This window comes from Sinohyriopsis cumingii, chromosome 18, assembly GCF_028554795.1.
Source record: "Sinohyriopsis cumingii isolate HCF-2022 chromosome 18, ASM2855479v2, whole genome shotgun sequence".
NCBI lineage: Eukaryota > Metazoa > Mollusca > Bivalvia > Unionida > Unionidae > Sinohyriopsis > Sinohyriopsis cumingii.
In genome coordinates, this window is record NC_142978.1 from 97575479 (window position 1) to 97593664 (window position 18186).

An 18186-nucleotide genomic window follows, 5' to 3' on the forward strand; every position below is an offset into this window, starting at 1 on the left:
AAGATATTGGCTTCACTCGACTCATGAAGGTGCTGGAACCACGATATAAGCTCCCTTCGGCCATGCACTTTTCTCGTACTATAATACCCAACATGTATTTGTCAGTGAAAGCCATCATTCAAGAAAAGGTTGACAACTACTACTCAGTTCGTGCCTGGATCTGGCAAATAGTACATCCAAATACTCGGATTCGGTACTCGGTGAAAATTATCTACTCGGTTAGGCCCTAGGTACATGACACACCTTCTAGTAATAACATATATGTACGCCAGGTTTTATCAAATAATCTCAAATGGCTTTAAACTAACAGAGTGAAAAGTAATGTGCAATTAAAATGGAAAATACTGAGGCATCACCTTGACCTTGCAGATAGGTACATGACACACCTTTTGTGCTGATATACACATCATTCATTATAAAAGAGAAAGGCAAATGTGATTGAAAAAATAAAATATTGAGCTGTTACACATAAAAGATAGCAACCCCAATCTGGCTGAAAACACATATTCTAGTGATGTATAAATATACACATATTCTAGTGATGTATAAATGTACACATATTCTAGTGATGTATAAATGTACACATATTATAGTGATGTATAAATGTAAACATATTCTAGTGATGTATAAATGTACACATATTCTAGTGATGTATAAATGTACACATATTCTAGTGATGTATAAATATACACATATTCTAGTGATGTATAAATATACACATATTCTAGTGATGTATAAATGTACACATATTCTAGTGATGTATAAATGTACACACATTCTAGTGATGTATAAATGTACACATATTCTAGTGATGTATAAATATACACATATTCTAGTGATGTATAAATGTACACATATTCTAGTGATGTATAAATGTACACATATTCTAGTGATGTATAATATACACATATTCTAGTGATGTGTATAAATGTACACATATTCTAGTGATGTATAAATATACACATATTCTAGTGATGTATAAATATACACATATTCTAGTGATGTATAATATACACATATTCTAGTGATGTATAAATATACACATATTCTAGTGATGTATAAATATACACATATTCTAGTGATGTATAATATACACATATTCTAGTGATGTATAAATATACACATATTCTAGTGATGTATAATATACACATATTCTAGTGATGTATAATATACACATATTCTAGTGATGTATAAATATACGCATATTTTAGTGATGTATAAATATACACATATTATAGTGATGTATAATATACATATTCTAGTGATGTATAAATATACACATATTCTAGTGATGTATAAATATACACATATTATAGTGATGTATAATATACATATTCTAGTGATGTATAAATATACACATATTCTAGTGATGTATAAATACATATTCTAGTGATGTATAAATACATATTCTAGTGATGTATAAATATACACATATTCTAGTGATGTATAAATACATATTCTATGATGTATAAATATACACATATTCTAGTGATGTATAAATATACACATATTCTAGTGATGTATAATATACACATATTCTAGTGATGTATAAATATACCAACTTTAGTTCCTTAATCTCAAAAGGCTTTAAACTTATAAAGTGTCTGGAAAACATTTAGCTATGACCTGATCTTAAAGACAGGATGCGGTATACAACACACCTTCTGGTGCTGATGTACAAGAATACCATGTTTCATCTCTTAATCTTCAAGTCAAAGAGTAGAGTGATTTTGTCTTTGACTGGATTTTTAACATAGCTTTCAAAAAAATTCAGTCATATCACTATGATGTCTGTAGTATGGCAATTTATAGTGATGTTTAATATTGGGGCATCATGCCGAAGACATGTAGCATGATGTCCCACCCAGTCACATTATCCTGACACCAGGCCGACCAGTCTTAACAAAAAACCTCTTAATGCTGAGCACCTAGTGAGACAGCTGTTAGAACCATATTTATAAGTCTTTGGTATGATTTGGCCAGGGTTCAAACTGTGAGCTGTGTAATTCATGCATGGGAGGGAGACCATCAAGGATGAGATTAATAAAATATCCATACCAAGACTGGGAGGGCATGAGATCTGATTTCTCACAATCCTCAGCTGAGAGAAAAGGGCATGAAGATTGTTTCTGTCTTTCACCAGAGATGAACTTATTGTTTTGAAGCTGTCAACCAAATATGCAGCAGTTACTGTTAACAAGGTTGGTCCAAACAGGTTGATGATGTAATTGATGGTTTCCATTAACAATGAAAGGCCAGTGATGAGACAGAATGGGACTGCACAACAATGAAGGAATTTGTGTGTGGCCAGGACGAAAGGGATGTAAAAATATTAATCAAGTTAGTGGACTGATCATAAACTCATCCCTTTTGACTGAGAGCATACCACACCAATCAATAACTCATGCCCTGATAACTCACAAACACGCTTATAACACAAGGTCAGGTGTGGATCAAATTATTTGACTAAAAATTACAAGTAAACTGACCCCTATTTATTGAACCTGAAGAAAATCATGATCACAATTTCTAACTGAAACTTTGATATATCACTTGTTTTATCTTCAAAAACGGTAGATAGGACCAGCAAATTTGAATCAACATTATCAAACTGTCGACTTTTTAATAAGTCATAATTGTTTTTTTACATTTTCTTTCCAAATGACATTCTTAGTATACTGTAAGTAACAATATTCAAAGAAATTTTGATCAATGAAAATGTTACTTACGCTTACAGGAGTCAGTACTTAAATAAATAAAAACCAATTAAATAAGTTTTTTATCTAGTGAAATTTTGTATTTTAGTTTTATCATTTAGTTAGGTTGAAGTGTAATGATCATAAAATAATGCACTCTCTTGTATTCAAACATAAAATGTGTCAATCTAAAGTAACAGAAATGTCAGTGACCATTTCTCTGAGAACCTAATTAAGTACTGACTGTATTCTGATTTCTGATTTGTGGAAGTATTTGTTGTATTGTTGCAATGAATTAAAAGCCGGCCTCCTTTGTATTGTCACAGTAATTGCATCTCTTGTATCAAATAAAATAAAAGTTAAAAAGCATGCAGATCCCATGTGTATCAGATCTAGCGGGCCCTAGGTCAGGTGATCTCATTTCAATTGATCAGTTGAACACTGTTATAAATATTGTTGATTACTTTATATAATTATACTACCTTAAATCAAGCTACATAATCATAAATGTGATCGCAGGCAACCACACTAAATTAATACTTTGTGAAATAAAGAGCTTTGTTTCACAGATATGCATCAATGTGGAGAAACTAGCTTCAGCAAAACCCTGAATTGATCCTTAGAGATATCCTCAAGGATGAGAAGACATTTCACTAATATTTGCAATAAAACCACTGTATAAATATTTTACTATAAAGTACAAAAATGAAGTTTCAACATAGACGACTGTTACACAAAACAAATGGAAGATGCCCTCTGGGCACTGAATCACCCTGGCAACGTAGGCATTAGACTCACATGAACTGATTTTTTGGCAAGGATAAAAATTGCTAATGGCACCAGTCAAGCAACATAATGTGGTACCATGTTGGAATACAAGGTTACCATGTACATAAACTGTGAAAAATGAAAAAAAAATATACCAATATGTAACAAATACAGTAATAAAAAATATTATCTGGACTTTCTACAAGGATGGGGGCAGAATTCAAGTTTAAAGTTCCTTAGATAGAAAAATGCAATGTTCAGCAATGTAAACTGTATCACAGCAAAAGCTTAAACTAGCAAAATGCAACTGATGGGTAGCCACCTAGTGGTGTTAAATGAAAGTAACAGGTATGAATTTCTTCCTTTTGTATACATATTTGTTTCTTTCTTAATAGGTCAGGATTAGATAAGTAGCAAAATTAGCTTCCTAATGTAATCATGGGGCCCAATACAGGGCTCAATCCAGCAGACAATTTATAAATTCTACCATCAACCTTAATTCTGATTCCTTTTTGTGAGCCTGTTGTAAAGTACTTGTTGTGACAGTTTTATAAATGAGTACAAGATTGTTGAGAAGACATTTTCAAATCATGATACCTACCTTTTATGTAGCATAATCATCCCTATAGCATATTCAACATCTGCATTGTCTCTCCTGTATTTAGGTTTTATCTGAAATTCAACAACACATGCTCTAAATTACTTCAGTTTTATCCTTTTCTTTTCATTAAAGTGTTTTCCGTACACATCTCAGAACAATGAAGTAATTATGCCAAGAGTGTCAAAATCTTGTGTCTATTTTAAGAAGACAAAAATTCCTTCACGGTCACAATTGATATATTACTGTACTGGGGGGTAATAAGGACAAGCCACGGCTGGCATTCAATTTTTCAAAAAGAAGGGAAAAACTAGAAATGTGACCATATGACATGGTTGCCTCACCAAAAGGATGCAAACAAACGGGAATATCACACATGAACTGTAGCACTGTCAAATTTGGCCTGACAAGAGTAAAGTTTCAACTTAACATAGGTTATTTTAATATCATGCTTTGTACAAATTATAATTACAATCTACAAAGTCCTTGAAATGTTTTGGAGTATAAAACATTTTTTTGAATAAAATATGTTTCTTTGATAGTACTTACCAGTCTTAATAAGTTAGAAGTACATGCACAACCTCAAAAATCAAGCTAAAGTCATCAGCTTACAAAGGTGGAAGTCAGTGGAGTGTAGAAAAAGGGAATGACACCCGAATTCTATTAAGCAACAGTTACTACTGGAGCAGATGTACACATTCTTACACTGATGTCACTGGGAAGGGCTTAGGAGGGTCAGTTAAGTATTACTAAAGAAACATATTTTACTCAAAAACTTGTCTTCTTCTTCAAATATACTACCTGATCATAATACATTAGTGGAACAGAGAAAAGAAGGAGGAAGTAACATCCCTACACCACAAAGCTTCTAATGTATTTGGAGCAGCTTTGAGTCCTGTGAAATATGGTCTAGAGTTAGCATCTCGTTCATGCATGGATGCAGACAGAGAAACACTGTCCCAATAAAGCAACAGCTGATTACCCAGGTAGGGTACTGCTAATCAAGGTCCCATCATGTCAAACTGAGCCCTTTGGGATGAAAAATCTGAGAGACAAAACAGGAGAATGACTTCCATCTCACAGCTTGTATGATGTCAGCTGGAAAGCAGTTGTGCTCATAACCTATGCTGGTGGTGACGGTATTAACCTTCTGAGCTGAAATGCATGAAAACTTAAATCTGTCTTGGGTTATTGCCTTGTAGGCTGAGCAAATAACTCGTATCCAGAATGTCAAAGCCAGAACAGAAATATTGTCTACCTTTCCATCAGAGTGGTGAGAATGAACATGATCTCCCTCTTCTCATTGGTTCAGTCTGCTTTAGGCATAAATTTATAGCCCTGACACAATCCTGTAGATGTGCCTGGAACATAAGATCCAATAGAAGGCAGTGGTCTCAAGACAAAAATCTAATTCCTCATGAGTGGGAGCCAGTTCCTGACAATGGCAGCAGAAGCCATCAAGAGTTAAACTGAACCAACACGAATATTCTGAGTCAGCCAAACAAGATACGTATATCATTGACTCTGCCTATTCCAGCTAGAGTGACTAGTAAGTAGGTTTTGTACGAGAGGTTAGTCATATAGGCTCAAGACAGTGGTGTGAAGGTTTCTAATCCAATTACATCATAACCCAGTGACGATTATATTACGGGGCAAAAAGCAGAATACTATGACTGAAACAAGTCAATGTTTGCAAGAAACATGTGGAGGTTTTAGATCTAGCCTACATACTCCATTCTGTGATGTTTTAACATGTCTTAACCCTTTACCTCATGTAAGCAGCTTTAGATGCCTCTACCTGATTCTCACAGAAGTGCCTTTGGACTCCTCTAAATATTTTCATGGAAGCGTCTTTTGATGCCTCTACACTATTCTCATGGAAGCGCCTTTAGACGCCCGCTGTAAACATCAGCCATTTTCAGCCGGTTATCATAGCAACACCTTCAGGGAAATTCCCTTCTTAGGTACTACATTCATTGATTTGAATGACCATCATGCCAGATCATGTGGTCGCTGTTTAAACTCTAGTAGTAATCTGCTATTTAAAGTAATGGGGTCCGATTCTCCACTCTCCAAAATGGAGGTAGCAGATTTCGGTCAGTACTTTCCTGGAGTGTGCACAAGTAAAATCACTACTATGAAAGCTTCAATGACTCGGATAAAGGTTCCAATACTGATTTAGGCAACAATGAGTTTTTATAATTTATCAAATACCGATGATTTAGTGATGTAAACATAAAGAACATGTAAATTTCGAGTATGAGAAATGGCAGCGATGGCTGGTCACACGACTTCACTGGCTTGACAGTGAATGAGTTCGCTAAAAATTTTAAAGCACATCAAAAATAATTAAACAGATATAATGATCAGATTTTACTCCTAAATATTTCTATACATAATAAATGTGTACAAAAAATGTAAAATGTTTAAAATTGATGTTGAATTTAACATGTACTATACAGCTATAACAGCCCACAGACAAGTCTATGTGTATGGAATCAACTAGGTAATAGGTGTTTTATTTATAGTGCATTGCTCTATGTAACATTAGTACATATATATCGACTGCCTAAGAAAACATACATTTATGAGGTAAAGGGTTAAATTGTGCAACAGGAGCTCTGGATTGTGATGTGATCTAATGTTATCTCCTCAAAGTGGCAATGGACGAGGTTTGCTACTTGCAGCATTGAGACTTCTTAATGGAGAGATGTTTTTTCTGTTTGAACCACCGGAAGAAAACTCAATTTCCCCTACACTGGTTTTCAAAGTGGTGTGCCTTTCTGTCCAAGCAATTCTGTCCTCCACTTGTTCTGAGAAGTATTTCTTCTGTGGGCTTGCCTGATATATAGCAGGCATGCAGGTTTAAAATTTCTGGACTTGGATGGAAAACCTGCATTTGCAGGCTTTTGAACAAGTAGGGAGAATGCAATATCTTACTGGGAATCTTTGCTAAAAAGTTAAATTGGTCACTGATCCTTGATTTTTCCAAATGGACTTTAACCTTCCTTTAAAAACCATGTATAGAGTCAATGACTCAAAAAGATTATAGAAAAAAAGGCCAGTATTTATGTGTTTTTTTTTAAAGAGACCAATACACATTATAATACTGTAAAAATGCCACTGATGGAGACTGATGGTTAAAGAACAGTTCTGTCACTGCATGAAAGGCTGGGTCTTCCCAAGACACTGTCAGACTAAGGAAGGAAGACAGTGCTTGTCAGTCTGGCAACAAAGAAATTTCCTGTGGAGGTAGTGATAAAAAGAACAGCTCAAGATGGTACTGGGCACAGTGCAAATGGTTACAAGTGTTGTCTATGCCAGGATACAGTGATCCCCTTGCATACACATGAGTCACCAAGAGCTCAAAACCAAGGTCTGAGTCAAAGAATTCAAAACCAAGGTCTGAGTCAAACTGAAAGTACTCTAAGCCAGAGGGCAGGCAATTAAGATGGCACTGGAAAGCTTGTCCTAATACAAAGTTAGAGAAATAAAGTGCAAAAAGTATTCAGCTCTGATGAAGACAGAGCTAGAACAGGCAGAACAATGTTTGCAGCATACTTTTCTGATGTGAGAAAACTGAAAGAATCACTTAACTGATGAAAAAAGCATGTGCAAATTGAATATTTGTAAGGAAACAAGAAAGAACATGATTTCAAGCATAAGCAGAAGCAATAAGCAACAACTGATGAGATTTGGATCTTTATCATCCAACATTAACCATGGCAAGCAATAAGCAACAATTGATGGGATTTGGGTCTTTATCATCCAACATTAACCATGGCAAGCAATAAGCGACAATTGATGGGATTTGGGTCTTTATCATCCAACATTAAACATGGCAAGCAATAAGCAACAATTGATGGGATTTGGGTCTTTATCATCTAACATTAACCATGGCAAGCAATAAGCAACAACTGATGGGATTTGGGTCTTTATCATCTAACATTCACCATGGCAAGCAATAAGCAACAACTGATGGGATTTGGGTCTTTATCATCTAACATTCACCATGGCAAGCAATAAGCAAAAACTGATGGGATTTGGGTCTTTATCATCCAACATTCACCATGGCAAGCAATAAGCAACAATTGATGGGATTTGGGTCTTTATCATCCAACATTCACCATGGCAAGCAATAAGCAACAATTGATGGGATTTGGGTCTTTATCATCCAACATTCACCATGGCAAGCAATAAGCAACAACTGATGGGATTTGGGTCTTTATCATCTAACATTCACCATGGCAAGCAATAAGCGACAATTGATGGGATTTGGGTCTTTATCATCTAACATTCACCATGGCAAGCAATAAGCGACAATTGATGGGATTTCGGTCTTTATCATCCAACATTAACCATGGCAAGCAATAAGTGACAATTGATGGACCATGGCAAGCAATAAGCAACAATTGATGGGATTTGGGTCTTTATCATCCAACATTAACCATGGCAAGCAATAAGCAACAACTGATGGGATTTGGGTCTTTATCATCCAACATTAACCATGGCAAGCAATAAGCAACAACTGATGGGATTTGGGTCTTTATCATCCAACATTCACCATGGCAAGCAATAAGCAACAATTGATGGGATTTGGGTCTTTATCATTCAACATTCACCATGGCAAGCAATAAGCAACAATTGATGGGATTTGGGTCTTTATCATCCAACATTCACCATGGCAAGCAATAAGCAACAACTGATGGGATTTGGGTCTTTATCATCCAACATTCACCATGGCAAGCAATAAGCAACAATTGATGGGATTTGGGTCTTTATCATCTAACATTCACCATGGCAAGCAATAAGCGACAACTGATGGGATCTGGGTCTTTATCATCTAACATTCACCATGGCAAGCAATAAGCGACAATTGATGGGATCTGGGTCTTTATCATCTAACATTCACCATGGCAAGCAATAAGCGACAACTGATGTGATCTGGGTCTTTATCATCTAACATTAACCATGGCAAGCAATAAGCGACAATTGATGGGATTTGGGTCTTTATCATCCAACATTCACCATGGCAAGCAATAAGCGACAATTGATGGGATTTGGGTCTTTATCATCCAACATTCACCATGGCAAGCAATAAGCGACAATTGATGGGATTTGGGTCTTTATCATCCAACATTCACCATGGCAAGCAATAAGTGACAATTGATGGGATTTGGGTCTTTATCATCCAACATTCACCATGGCAAGCAATAAGCAACAATTGATGGGATTTGGGTCTTTATCATCCAACATTAACCATGGCAAGCAATAAGCGACAATTGATGGGATTTGGGTCTTTATCATCCAACATTAAACATGGCAAGCAATAAGCAACAATTGATGGGATTTGGGTCTTTATCATCTAACATTAACCATGGCAAGCAATAAGCAACAACTGATGGGATTTGGGTCTTTATCATCTAACATTCACCATGGCAAGCAATAAGCAACAACTGATGGGATTTGGGTCTTTATCATCTAACATTCACCATGGCAAGCAATAAGCAAAAACTGATGGGATTTGGGTCTTTATCATCCAACATTCACCATGGCAAGCAATAAGCAACAATTGATGGGATTTGGGTCTTTATCATCCAACATTCACCATGGCAAGCAATAAGCAACAATTGATGGGATTTGGGTCTTTATCATCCAACATTCACCATGGCAAGCAATAAGCAACAACTGATGGGATTTGGGTCTTTATCATCTAACATTCACCATGGCAAGCAATAAGCGACAATTGATGGGATTTGGGTCTTTATCATCTAACATTCACCATGGCAAGCAATAAGCGACAATTGATGGGATTTCGGTCTTTATCATCCAACATTAACCATGGCAAGCAATAAGTGACAATTGATGGACCATGGCAAGCAATAAGCAACAATTGATGGGATTTGGGTCTTTATCATCCAACATTAACCATGGCAAGCAATAAGCAACAACTGATGGGATTTGGGTCTTTATCATCCAACATTAACCATGGCAAGCAATAAGCAACAACTGATGGGATTTGGGTCTTTATCATCCAACATTCACCATGGCAAGCAATAAGCAACAATTGATGGGATTTGGGTCTTTATCATTCAACATTCACCATGGCAAGCAATAAGCAACAATTGATGGGATTTGGGTCTTTATCATCCAACATTCACCATGGCAAGCAATAAGCAACAACTGATGGGATTTGGGTCTTTATCATCCAACATTCACCATGGCAAGCAATAAGCAACAATTGATGGGATTTGGGTCTTTATCATCTAACATTCACCATGGCAAGCAATAAGCGACAACTGATGGGATCTGGGTCTTTATCATCTAACATTCACCATGGCAAGCAATAAGCGACAATTGATGGGATCTGGGTCTTTATCATCTAACATTCACCATGGCAAGCAATAAGCGACAACTGATGTGATCTGGGTCTTTATCATCTAACATTAACCATGGCAAGCAATAAGCGACAATTGATGGGATTTGGGTCTTTATCATCCAACATTCACCATGGCAAGCAATAAGCGACAATTGATGGGATTTGGGTCTTTATCATCCAACATTCACCATGGCAAGCAATAAGCGACAATTGATGGGATTTGGGTCTTTATCATCCAACATTCACCATGGCAAGCAATAAGTGACAATTGATGGGATTTGGGTCTTTATCATCCAACATTCACCATGGCAAGCAATAAGCAACAATTGATGGGATTTGGGTCTTTATCATCCAACATTCACCATGGCAAGCAATAAGCAACAATTGATGGGATTTGGGTCTTTATCATCTAACATTCACCATGGCAAGCAGAAATCTTTTCAGCAATTCTCATGCTAAATTAAAACAAAAGCTTTGACTAACATGTTTTTAGCTTGAGAGAGCCTGATTTGCAAGGTAGACAATGTTCACTTAAAATATCACAACCATAAACATTATCTAAAGATGAAAATAAATGGTAAAGTAAATTGGGTCTTTCAATGTAGTTGTTGTTGTAGGGTTTAATGCCATTTTTCAACACACGATAGGCTATAACTGGCGGCCAATATTAATGGTGGAGGAAGTACCCGGGAAAACCCTCAGAAAGAACCACCGACCCATGAGAAGCTACTGGCAAGCTTTCTCACATACCCACATTGGCTGAATCCAAGACTCGAACCAATGCAGACAGAGGTGAGATGGCAGCGATCCGTAATGGAGAGCGCTTTAGACCACTCGGGGCCCCATCTTTCAATGTAAGAAGATTAGGATAGAAAACTGTGAAAATAAAACTTTACTGAAGTATTTTTATGAAAAGCATTTAACTAAATTTGACTAATCCATTTTTATTGTAAAAGCTTTGTACTAAATTTGACCAAAGTATTTGTATGTAAAGCCTTGTACTAAATTTGACCAAAGTATTTTTATGTAATGCCTCATGCTAAATTTCACCATAAGTATTTGTTCGTAAAGCCTCATAGTAAATTTGACTAAAGGATTTTAATCTAAAGCTTTGTACTAAATTTGACCAAAATATTTGTATGTAAATCCTTGTACTAAATTTGACCAAAGTTTTTATTGTAAAGCCTTGTACTAAATTTGAAATAAGAATTCTGAACTTAATTTGAGGTTAAAAATGAGATCTGTTTCTCAGGGCCAAAAGTTTAAGATCTATGAGCTAAACAGAGATGACTGTGAACGTGTATTGTGATTATTCCTGAAAAATCTGGTTGTGTATCTAAACACAACATTGCTCTCTATGTGAAACAACTGACCTCCTTGTTTTCCTTGTTCTCTTGATTTTGTGTCATCTGTACTTGGGTGGTTTGCATCAAATATGCTACTAGTCCCATCCTAGCCTGGTCACCATCTGCTATCCTCTGTAAGCTGTCCATCACCTAATATTAGGACAAAAAGTATATTAAGAAAAATGACCAGAAAGCAAAGTACAGCATGAACTGGGGAAGTAAGCAAGAAATAAAGACTATGTTGTGAGTACAGTAAAATCTGTTATGAGAGACCACCCATTCTGCTAACAAAAAACGGTCTCTCAAGACAGGTGGTCTCTCATAACAGGTTTGTACAGAAAGACCAGTTTACAAGGTCCAGTTCCATAACAATTTAATGAAAAATAACCACAATCACTGTACATATTCTATTCTTTATTAGAAGTTCTTGCTAAAATATTGTATACATTTATATAGCAAATACAGATAAACTTCCATCATTAAACATGAAATCACATTTACATCTGAAGATCACACGCACATGTATTAGCATATGAAATCATTTCTGATTTACTTCTTCTTTTTAACACCCTAAATTTGTTTTACCAACATTCAAACCGCTATTTTGCAAATGGTCTGCTTGTCTTCACTTCTTTCAGTTAAATAACTGTTTTCTCCAGCATTAAAATTTCTCATTTTGGTTGGAGGTTCTTCCATTGTTATTAAGGTACTAGGTGTTAACATCATTAGTGCACAGTTTTTAAAATCAACTGCAAAGACGGTTTTGACTAGACTTTGGGAAAATATGAAAAATCTATACATGTGCATTGCATATCTAACAATTAATGAAATAAAAAGAAACAGTTATCTCATCCAGAAACAGAATCATTTGCACAGAGACAAAAGTCAATGGCTTAATTCAAAGAAGACACACAGGAATTAACTCAATAAACAAAGTGTAACAGATGACAACTTGGTGCCTGGGATGTAATCACTGTAAAATCAGGAATATATATAAAAACACTATCAACTGAATACCACAAATGATTCCCACTTGTTGGTTTAATAGACAAAGACCATATTTACCCCCAGGCATACAGATTAACTCTAAAGACAAACAAAACACACAACCACTACCTAATTTCAGCGCTACAATGGCAATTCACGACATGTACATTAGCCCAGTTTATGGACTGTACTATCAGGAGCCAGAATCCTTTCTTTTTTTTCTTTTCATGAATGCAAGTTTCTGATCAGAATAATCCTTATTATTCAAGTGATCATTGTTACAAATGATTACATAAAGTCATTGGTATATGTCTCAGTTCTCGTGATGCGGTCATTCATAGAGCTGGATACTGGGTCCTACTTGCAGCTAGGATATGGCCTGGACCCAGGCTACGTGTATTCTACAGATACTTTAGCTTGGTTTACAATAATGTATAAAAATAAAAAAAATAAAAAAAATTCAGATAACGTTAGCCAGCTTCTTTTGTTTTTGTTTTGAGTATTAGCAGTCATTAGATTACACAAAGCTCAGTGGAATTTATCCCCATTTTTGCAAAGTGGTCATTCATAGCAGAGTCAAAATGCATATTTTGCCAAGATATTGTGATCTCTGCTTGCATTCAGCAGTTGGTAACTCATGAAAGAGCGTTTATATAATAAAATCGATTCGTGCATTATGACTGTGGTCAGAAATTACAGGTGGTCACTCATAGCAGAGGTTGCTTATGACAGTTTTTACAGTACTGGCAACGATTATTTTATAACTGGTGTCATCCTTGCTATTAACTAATTAAAAATAATCCTTTACCCATTTAATGAGCTGACTTATTTGGCATTTTTCCTAACAGTTCCTCAAATTAACAGTGATTAATCCATCAATCCCTTTTTGATTATAAAGAAAATGTGTAACACTATATAGGATGACAATATTAATTCCATGATTTTCTTAGAGTGGTTTAAAAATTGTTTAGAATTAGCTGCAGCTGAAAAATTAAAATGAGACTATGGACAAAGACTGCGCAAATCAAAATCTTTTCATCTACAGCAAACAAGTTTTGAACCTGTATGCTAAAGATAAGGAACGTCGTCAACATCACACAATGTTATGTGTAAACCAGCCAGGACCAAGTTTTTTTAAAAACCTTCCCAAGGGTTTGCTTTCATGATAAGATACCATTTTTGTGAACTACTTGTCTGAATAATTACATCAACATCACTCAAACGAATGAGACTTTAATAATTGTCCATTCAACCCAAATTATCTACTAACTGAGCTTCTGCTATGACATTTTTCCAGAAGGGCATTGTGACCCTCAGTGTATTTCTCAAATGGCTCAGAGATAGAAAATGTATGGTAAAACCATGCAGAGAATATCAAATACGATGGACAGGAGTCAGTCCAAGAAACCATGCATAGTATATCAAATGCAATGAATAGAAAGTCAATCAAAGAAATCATGCATTGTATGTCAAATGCAATGAAAAGAAAGTCAATCAAAGAAATCATGCATTGTATGTCAAATGCAATGGATAGAAAGTTAATCAAACAAGCCTATTACAATCACATTCAAACTTAGGAATTCATTATATTTAGGGGCGATTCATACAATCACATTCAAAATTAGGAATTCATTACATTTAGGGGTGATTCATACAATCACATTCAAAATTACGAATTCATTATATTTAGGGGTGATTCATACAATCACATTCAAAATTAGGAATTCATTACATTTAGGGGGATTCATACAATCACATTCAAAAATAGGAATTCATTAAATTTAGGGGGGATTCATACAATCACATTCAAAATTAGGAATTCATTACAATTAGGGTGGTATTCATACAATCACATTCAAACTTAGGAATTCATTACATTTAGGGGGATTCATACAATCACATTTCCAACATGGGACTAGATATTTTTAGGGGGAATTCATGCAATCACATGCCCTGGAGACAATCTGCACATGCATTATCTCCTTCTCTACTATTAGGTCCATACATTTTTAAATAAGTGTACATGATATGAACTATGAATCCACATAATGCCTTCCATCACAGATCAGTTAATATATGAACTATTACCACACGTAACATCTTCCATCACAGATCAGTTAATATATGAACTATGACCACATGTAACATCTTCCATCACAGATCAGTTAATATATGAACTATGACCACACGTAACACATTCCATCATAGATCAGTTAATATATGAACTATGACCACACGTAACACATTCCCTCATAGATCAGTTAATATATGAACTATGACCACACGTAACATCTTCCATCACAGATCAGTTAATATATGAACTATGACCACACGTAACATCTTCCATCACAGATCAGTTAATATATGAACTATTACCACATGTAACACATTCCATCATAGATCAATTAATATATGAACTATGACCACATGTAACATCTTCCATCACAGATTAGTTAATACATGAACTATGACCACACGTAACATCTTCCATCACAGATCAATTAATATATGAACTATGACCACACATAACACATTCCATCACAGATCAGTTAATATATGAACTATGACCACACGTAACACATTCCATCATAGATCAGTTAATATATGAACTATGACCACACGTAACACATTCCATCATAGATCAGTTAATATATGAACTATGACCACACGTAACATCTTCCATCACAGATCTGTTAATATATGAACTATGACCACAAGTAACACCTTCCATAACAGATCAATTAATATATGAATAATGACCACACATAACATCTTCCATTGCAGATCAGTTAATATATGAACTATGACCACACGTAACATCTTCCATCACAGATCAGTTAATATATGAACTATGACCACATGTAACATCTTCCATCCCAGATCAGTTAATACATGAACTATTACCACACATAACACATTCCATCACAGATCAGTTAATATATGAACTATGACCACACGTAACATCTTCCATCACAGATCAGTTAATATATGAACTATTACCACATGTAACACATTCCATCATAGATCAATTAATATATGAACTATGACCACACGTAACATCTTCCATCACAGATCAATTAATATATGAACTATGACCACACATAACACATTCCATCACAGATCAGTTAATATATGAACTATGACCACACGTAACACATTCCATCATAGATCAGTTAATATATGAACTATGACCACACGTAACACATTCCATCATAGATCAGTTAATATATGAACTATGACCACACGTAACATCTTCCATCACAGATCTGTTAATATATGAACTATGACCACAAGTAACACCTTCCATAACAGATCAATTAATATATGAATAATGACCACACATAACATCTTCCATTGCAGATCAGTTAATATATGAACTATGACCACACGTAACATCTTCCATCACAGATCAGTTAATATATGAACTATGACCACATGTAACATCTTCCATCCCAGATCAGTTAATACATGAACTATTACCACACATAACACATTCCATCACAGATCAGTTAATATATGAACTATGACCACACGTAACACATTCCATCATAGATCAGTTAATATATGAACTATGACCACACGTAACACATTCCATCATAGATCAGTTAATATATGAACTATGACCACACGTAACATCTTCCATCACAGATCAGTTAATATATGAACTATGACCACACGTAACATCTTCCATCACAGATCAGTTAATATATGAACTATGACCACACGTAACACATTCCATCATAGATCGGTTAATATATGAACTATTACCACATGTAACACATTCCATCATAGATCAATTAATATATGAACTATGACCACATGTAACATCTTCCACCACAGATCAGTTAATATATGAACTATTACCACATGTAACACATTCCATCATAGATCAGTTAATATATGAACAATGACCACATGTAACATCTTCCACCACAGATCTGTTAATATATGAACTATGACCACAAGTAACACCTTCCATAACAGATCAATTAATATATGAATAATGACCACACATAACATCTTCCACCACAGATCAGTTAATATATGAACTATTACCACATGTAACACATTCCATCATAGATCAGTTAATATATGAACTATGACCACACGTAACATCTTCCATCACAGATCAGTTAATATATGAACTATGACCACATGTAACATCTTCCATCCCAGATCAGTTAATACATGAACTATTACCACACATAACACCTTCCATCACAGATCAATTAATATATGAACTATGACCACACATAACACCTTCCATCATAGATCAGTTAATATATGAACTATGACCACACATAACATCTTCCATTGCAGATCAGTTAATATATGAACTATGACCACAAGAAACACCTTCCAACACAGCTCAGTTAATATTCAGGATACTGTATAGAAATGAAATTACTGTCAATTTTTGGTGGAATCAATCAGTGCCGAGTTTACTTTAACCTCATCCAAAACAAAATGGTCTTTCAAAACCATGTCAGAGATAAATAAAATTATTCATTTAATCTACAAACATGGTCTACCTAAGAGTCAATTATCTGACAATTACACTTAATTAGGGTACAACCTGCTTATATATATGGTCTCTAGAAGAAGAAAAGCATCAATCGACCTATGACAGCAATCAAATACATGTATGCCTATATCAACAGAAGTTTTAAAAAAATACAATATCACAGGGTTGACTGAAATTGGGAAATTTAACTACAGGGTGAGTCTGCATAAAAAGTGTGATTTTGGACAAAAACGTTGTGTAAATGGAATCCCTGATTCAAATATAAGAGAGGTTCACTTTTAAGCTGCCTTGCCTACAAATAATTTTGACCTGTTATAATGACTTGTTTTATTTCTTTGCAAACTAGCAGTATGTCTCCCATTCCACCAGTTCTTGCTCAATTAAATAGTCTGACCACATGCGGCTTCATAAGTATTTTGCATTTAGGAAACCAACTTACATCTGGGAGGTTGATGTTAAGGTGGAGGTTGACACGGACCTGCAAAAGCCTCATGTCCAAGTCATTCGGACAAATAATGAGGAAAAGTTCCAGTGCATTTCTCAGGCATAATAAACTGTCTCCCATTCTTCCTTGCTGACGGCCAATACCAACCAGATTTCTTACCATCCTCTCAAAAACCTACAACAAGCAAGTAAGTGTAATTACCATGTTATCTGACAATAAACCCATGACTATATCAACATTTTGTAAACATCTTTGTCTCATAATTAATTAGCCCACTCTCAACTTTTCTGCTAAAAGTATTAGGATGGCTCAAAATCTAACCTTAGCTCAAAAACTGCATATCATTTGTATCTGAATAAACAGAAGAAAAAACATAATTATTGTTAATAATTTCAATGGAATTTCTAAATTCATTTGGCTGATGGATATCCATTGTCATATT

General features: G+C 35.1%; 1 protein-coding gene across 2 annotated transcripts in view; it reads right to left on the minus strand.

Annotated features, from left to right (window-relative positions):
• The window catches only part of LOC149777557 (F-box only protein 21-like), a 55533-nt gene that overhangs the window by 13930 nt on the left and 23417 nt on the right, over positions 1-18186 (minus strand). For both annotated transcript variants that reach the window (XM_089942162.1, XM_089942163.1), the window contains exons 8-10: positions 17739-17918; positions 11815-11937; positions 4066-4136 (exon numbers count right to left, since the gene is read on the minus strand). In XM_089942162.1, the coding sequence (XP_089798288.1) occupies positions 4066-4136; positions 11815-11937; positions 17739-17918 (374 nt within the window). The remainder of the gene's footprint in view (positions 1-4065; positions 4137-11814; positions 11938-17738; positions 17919-18186) is intronic.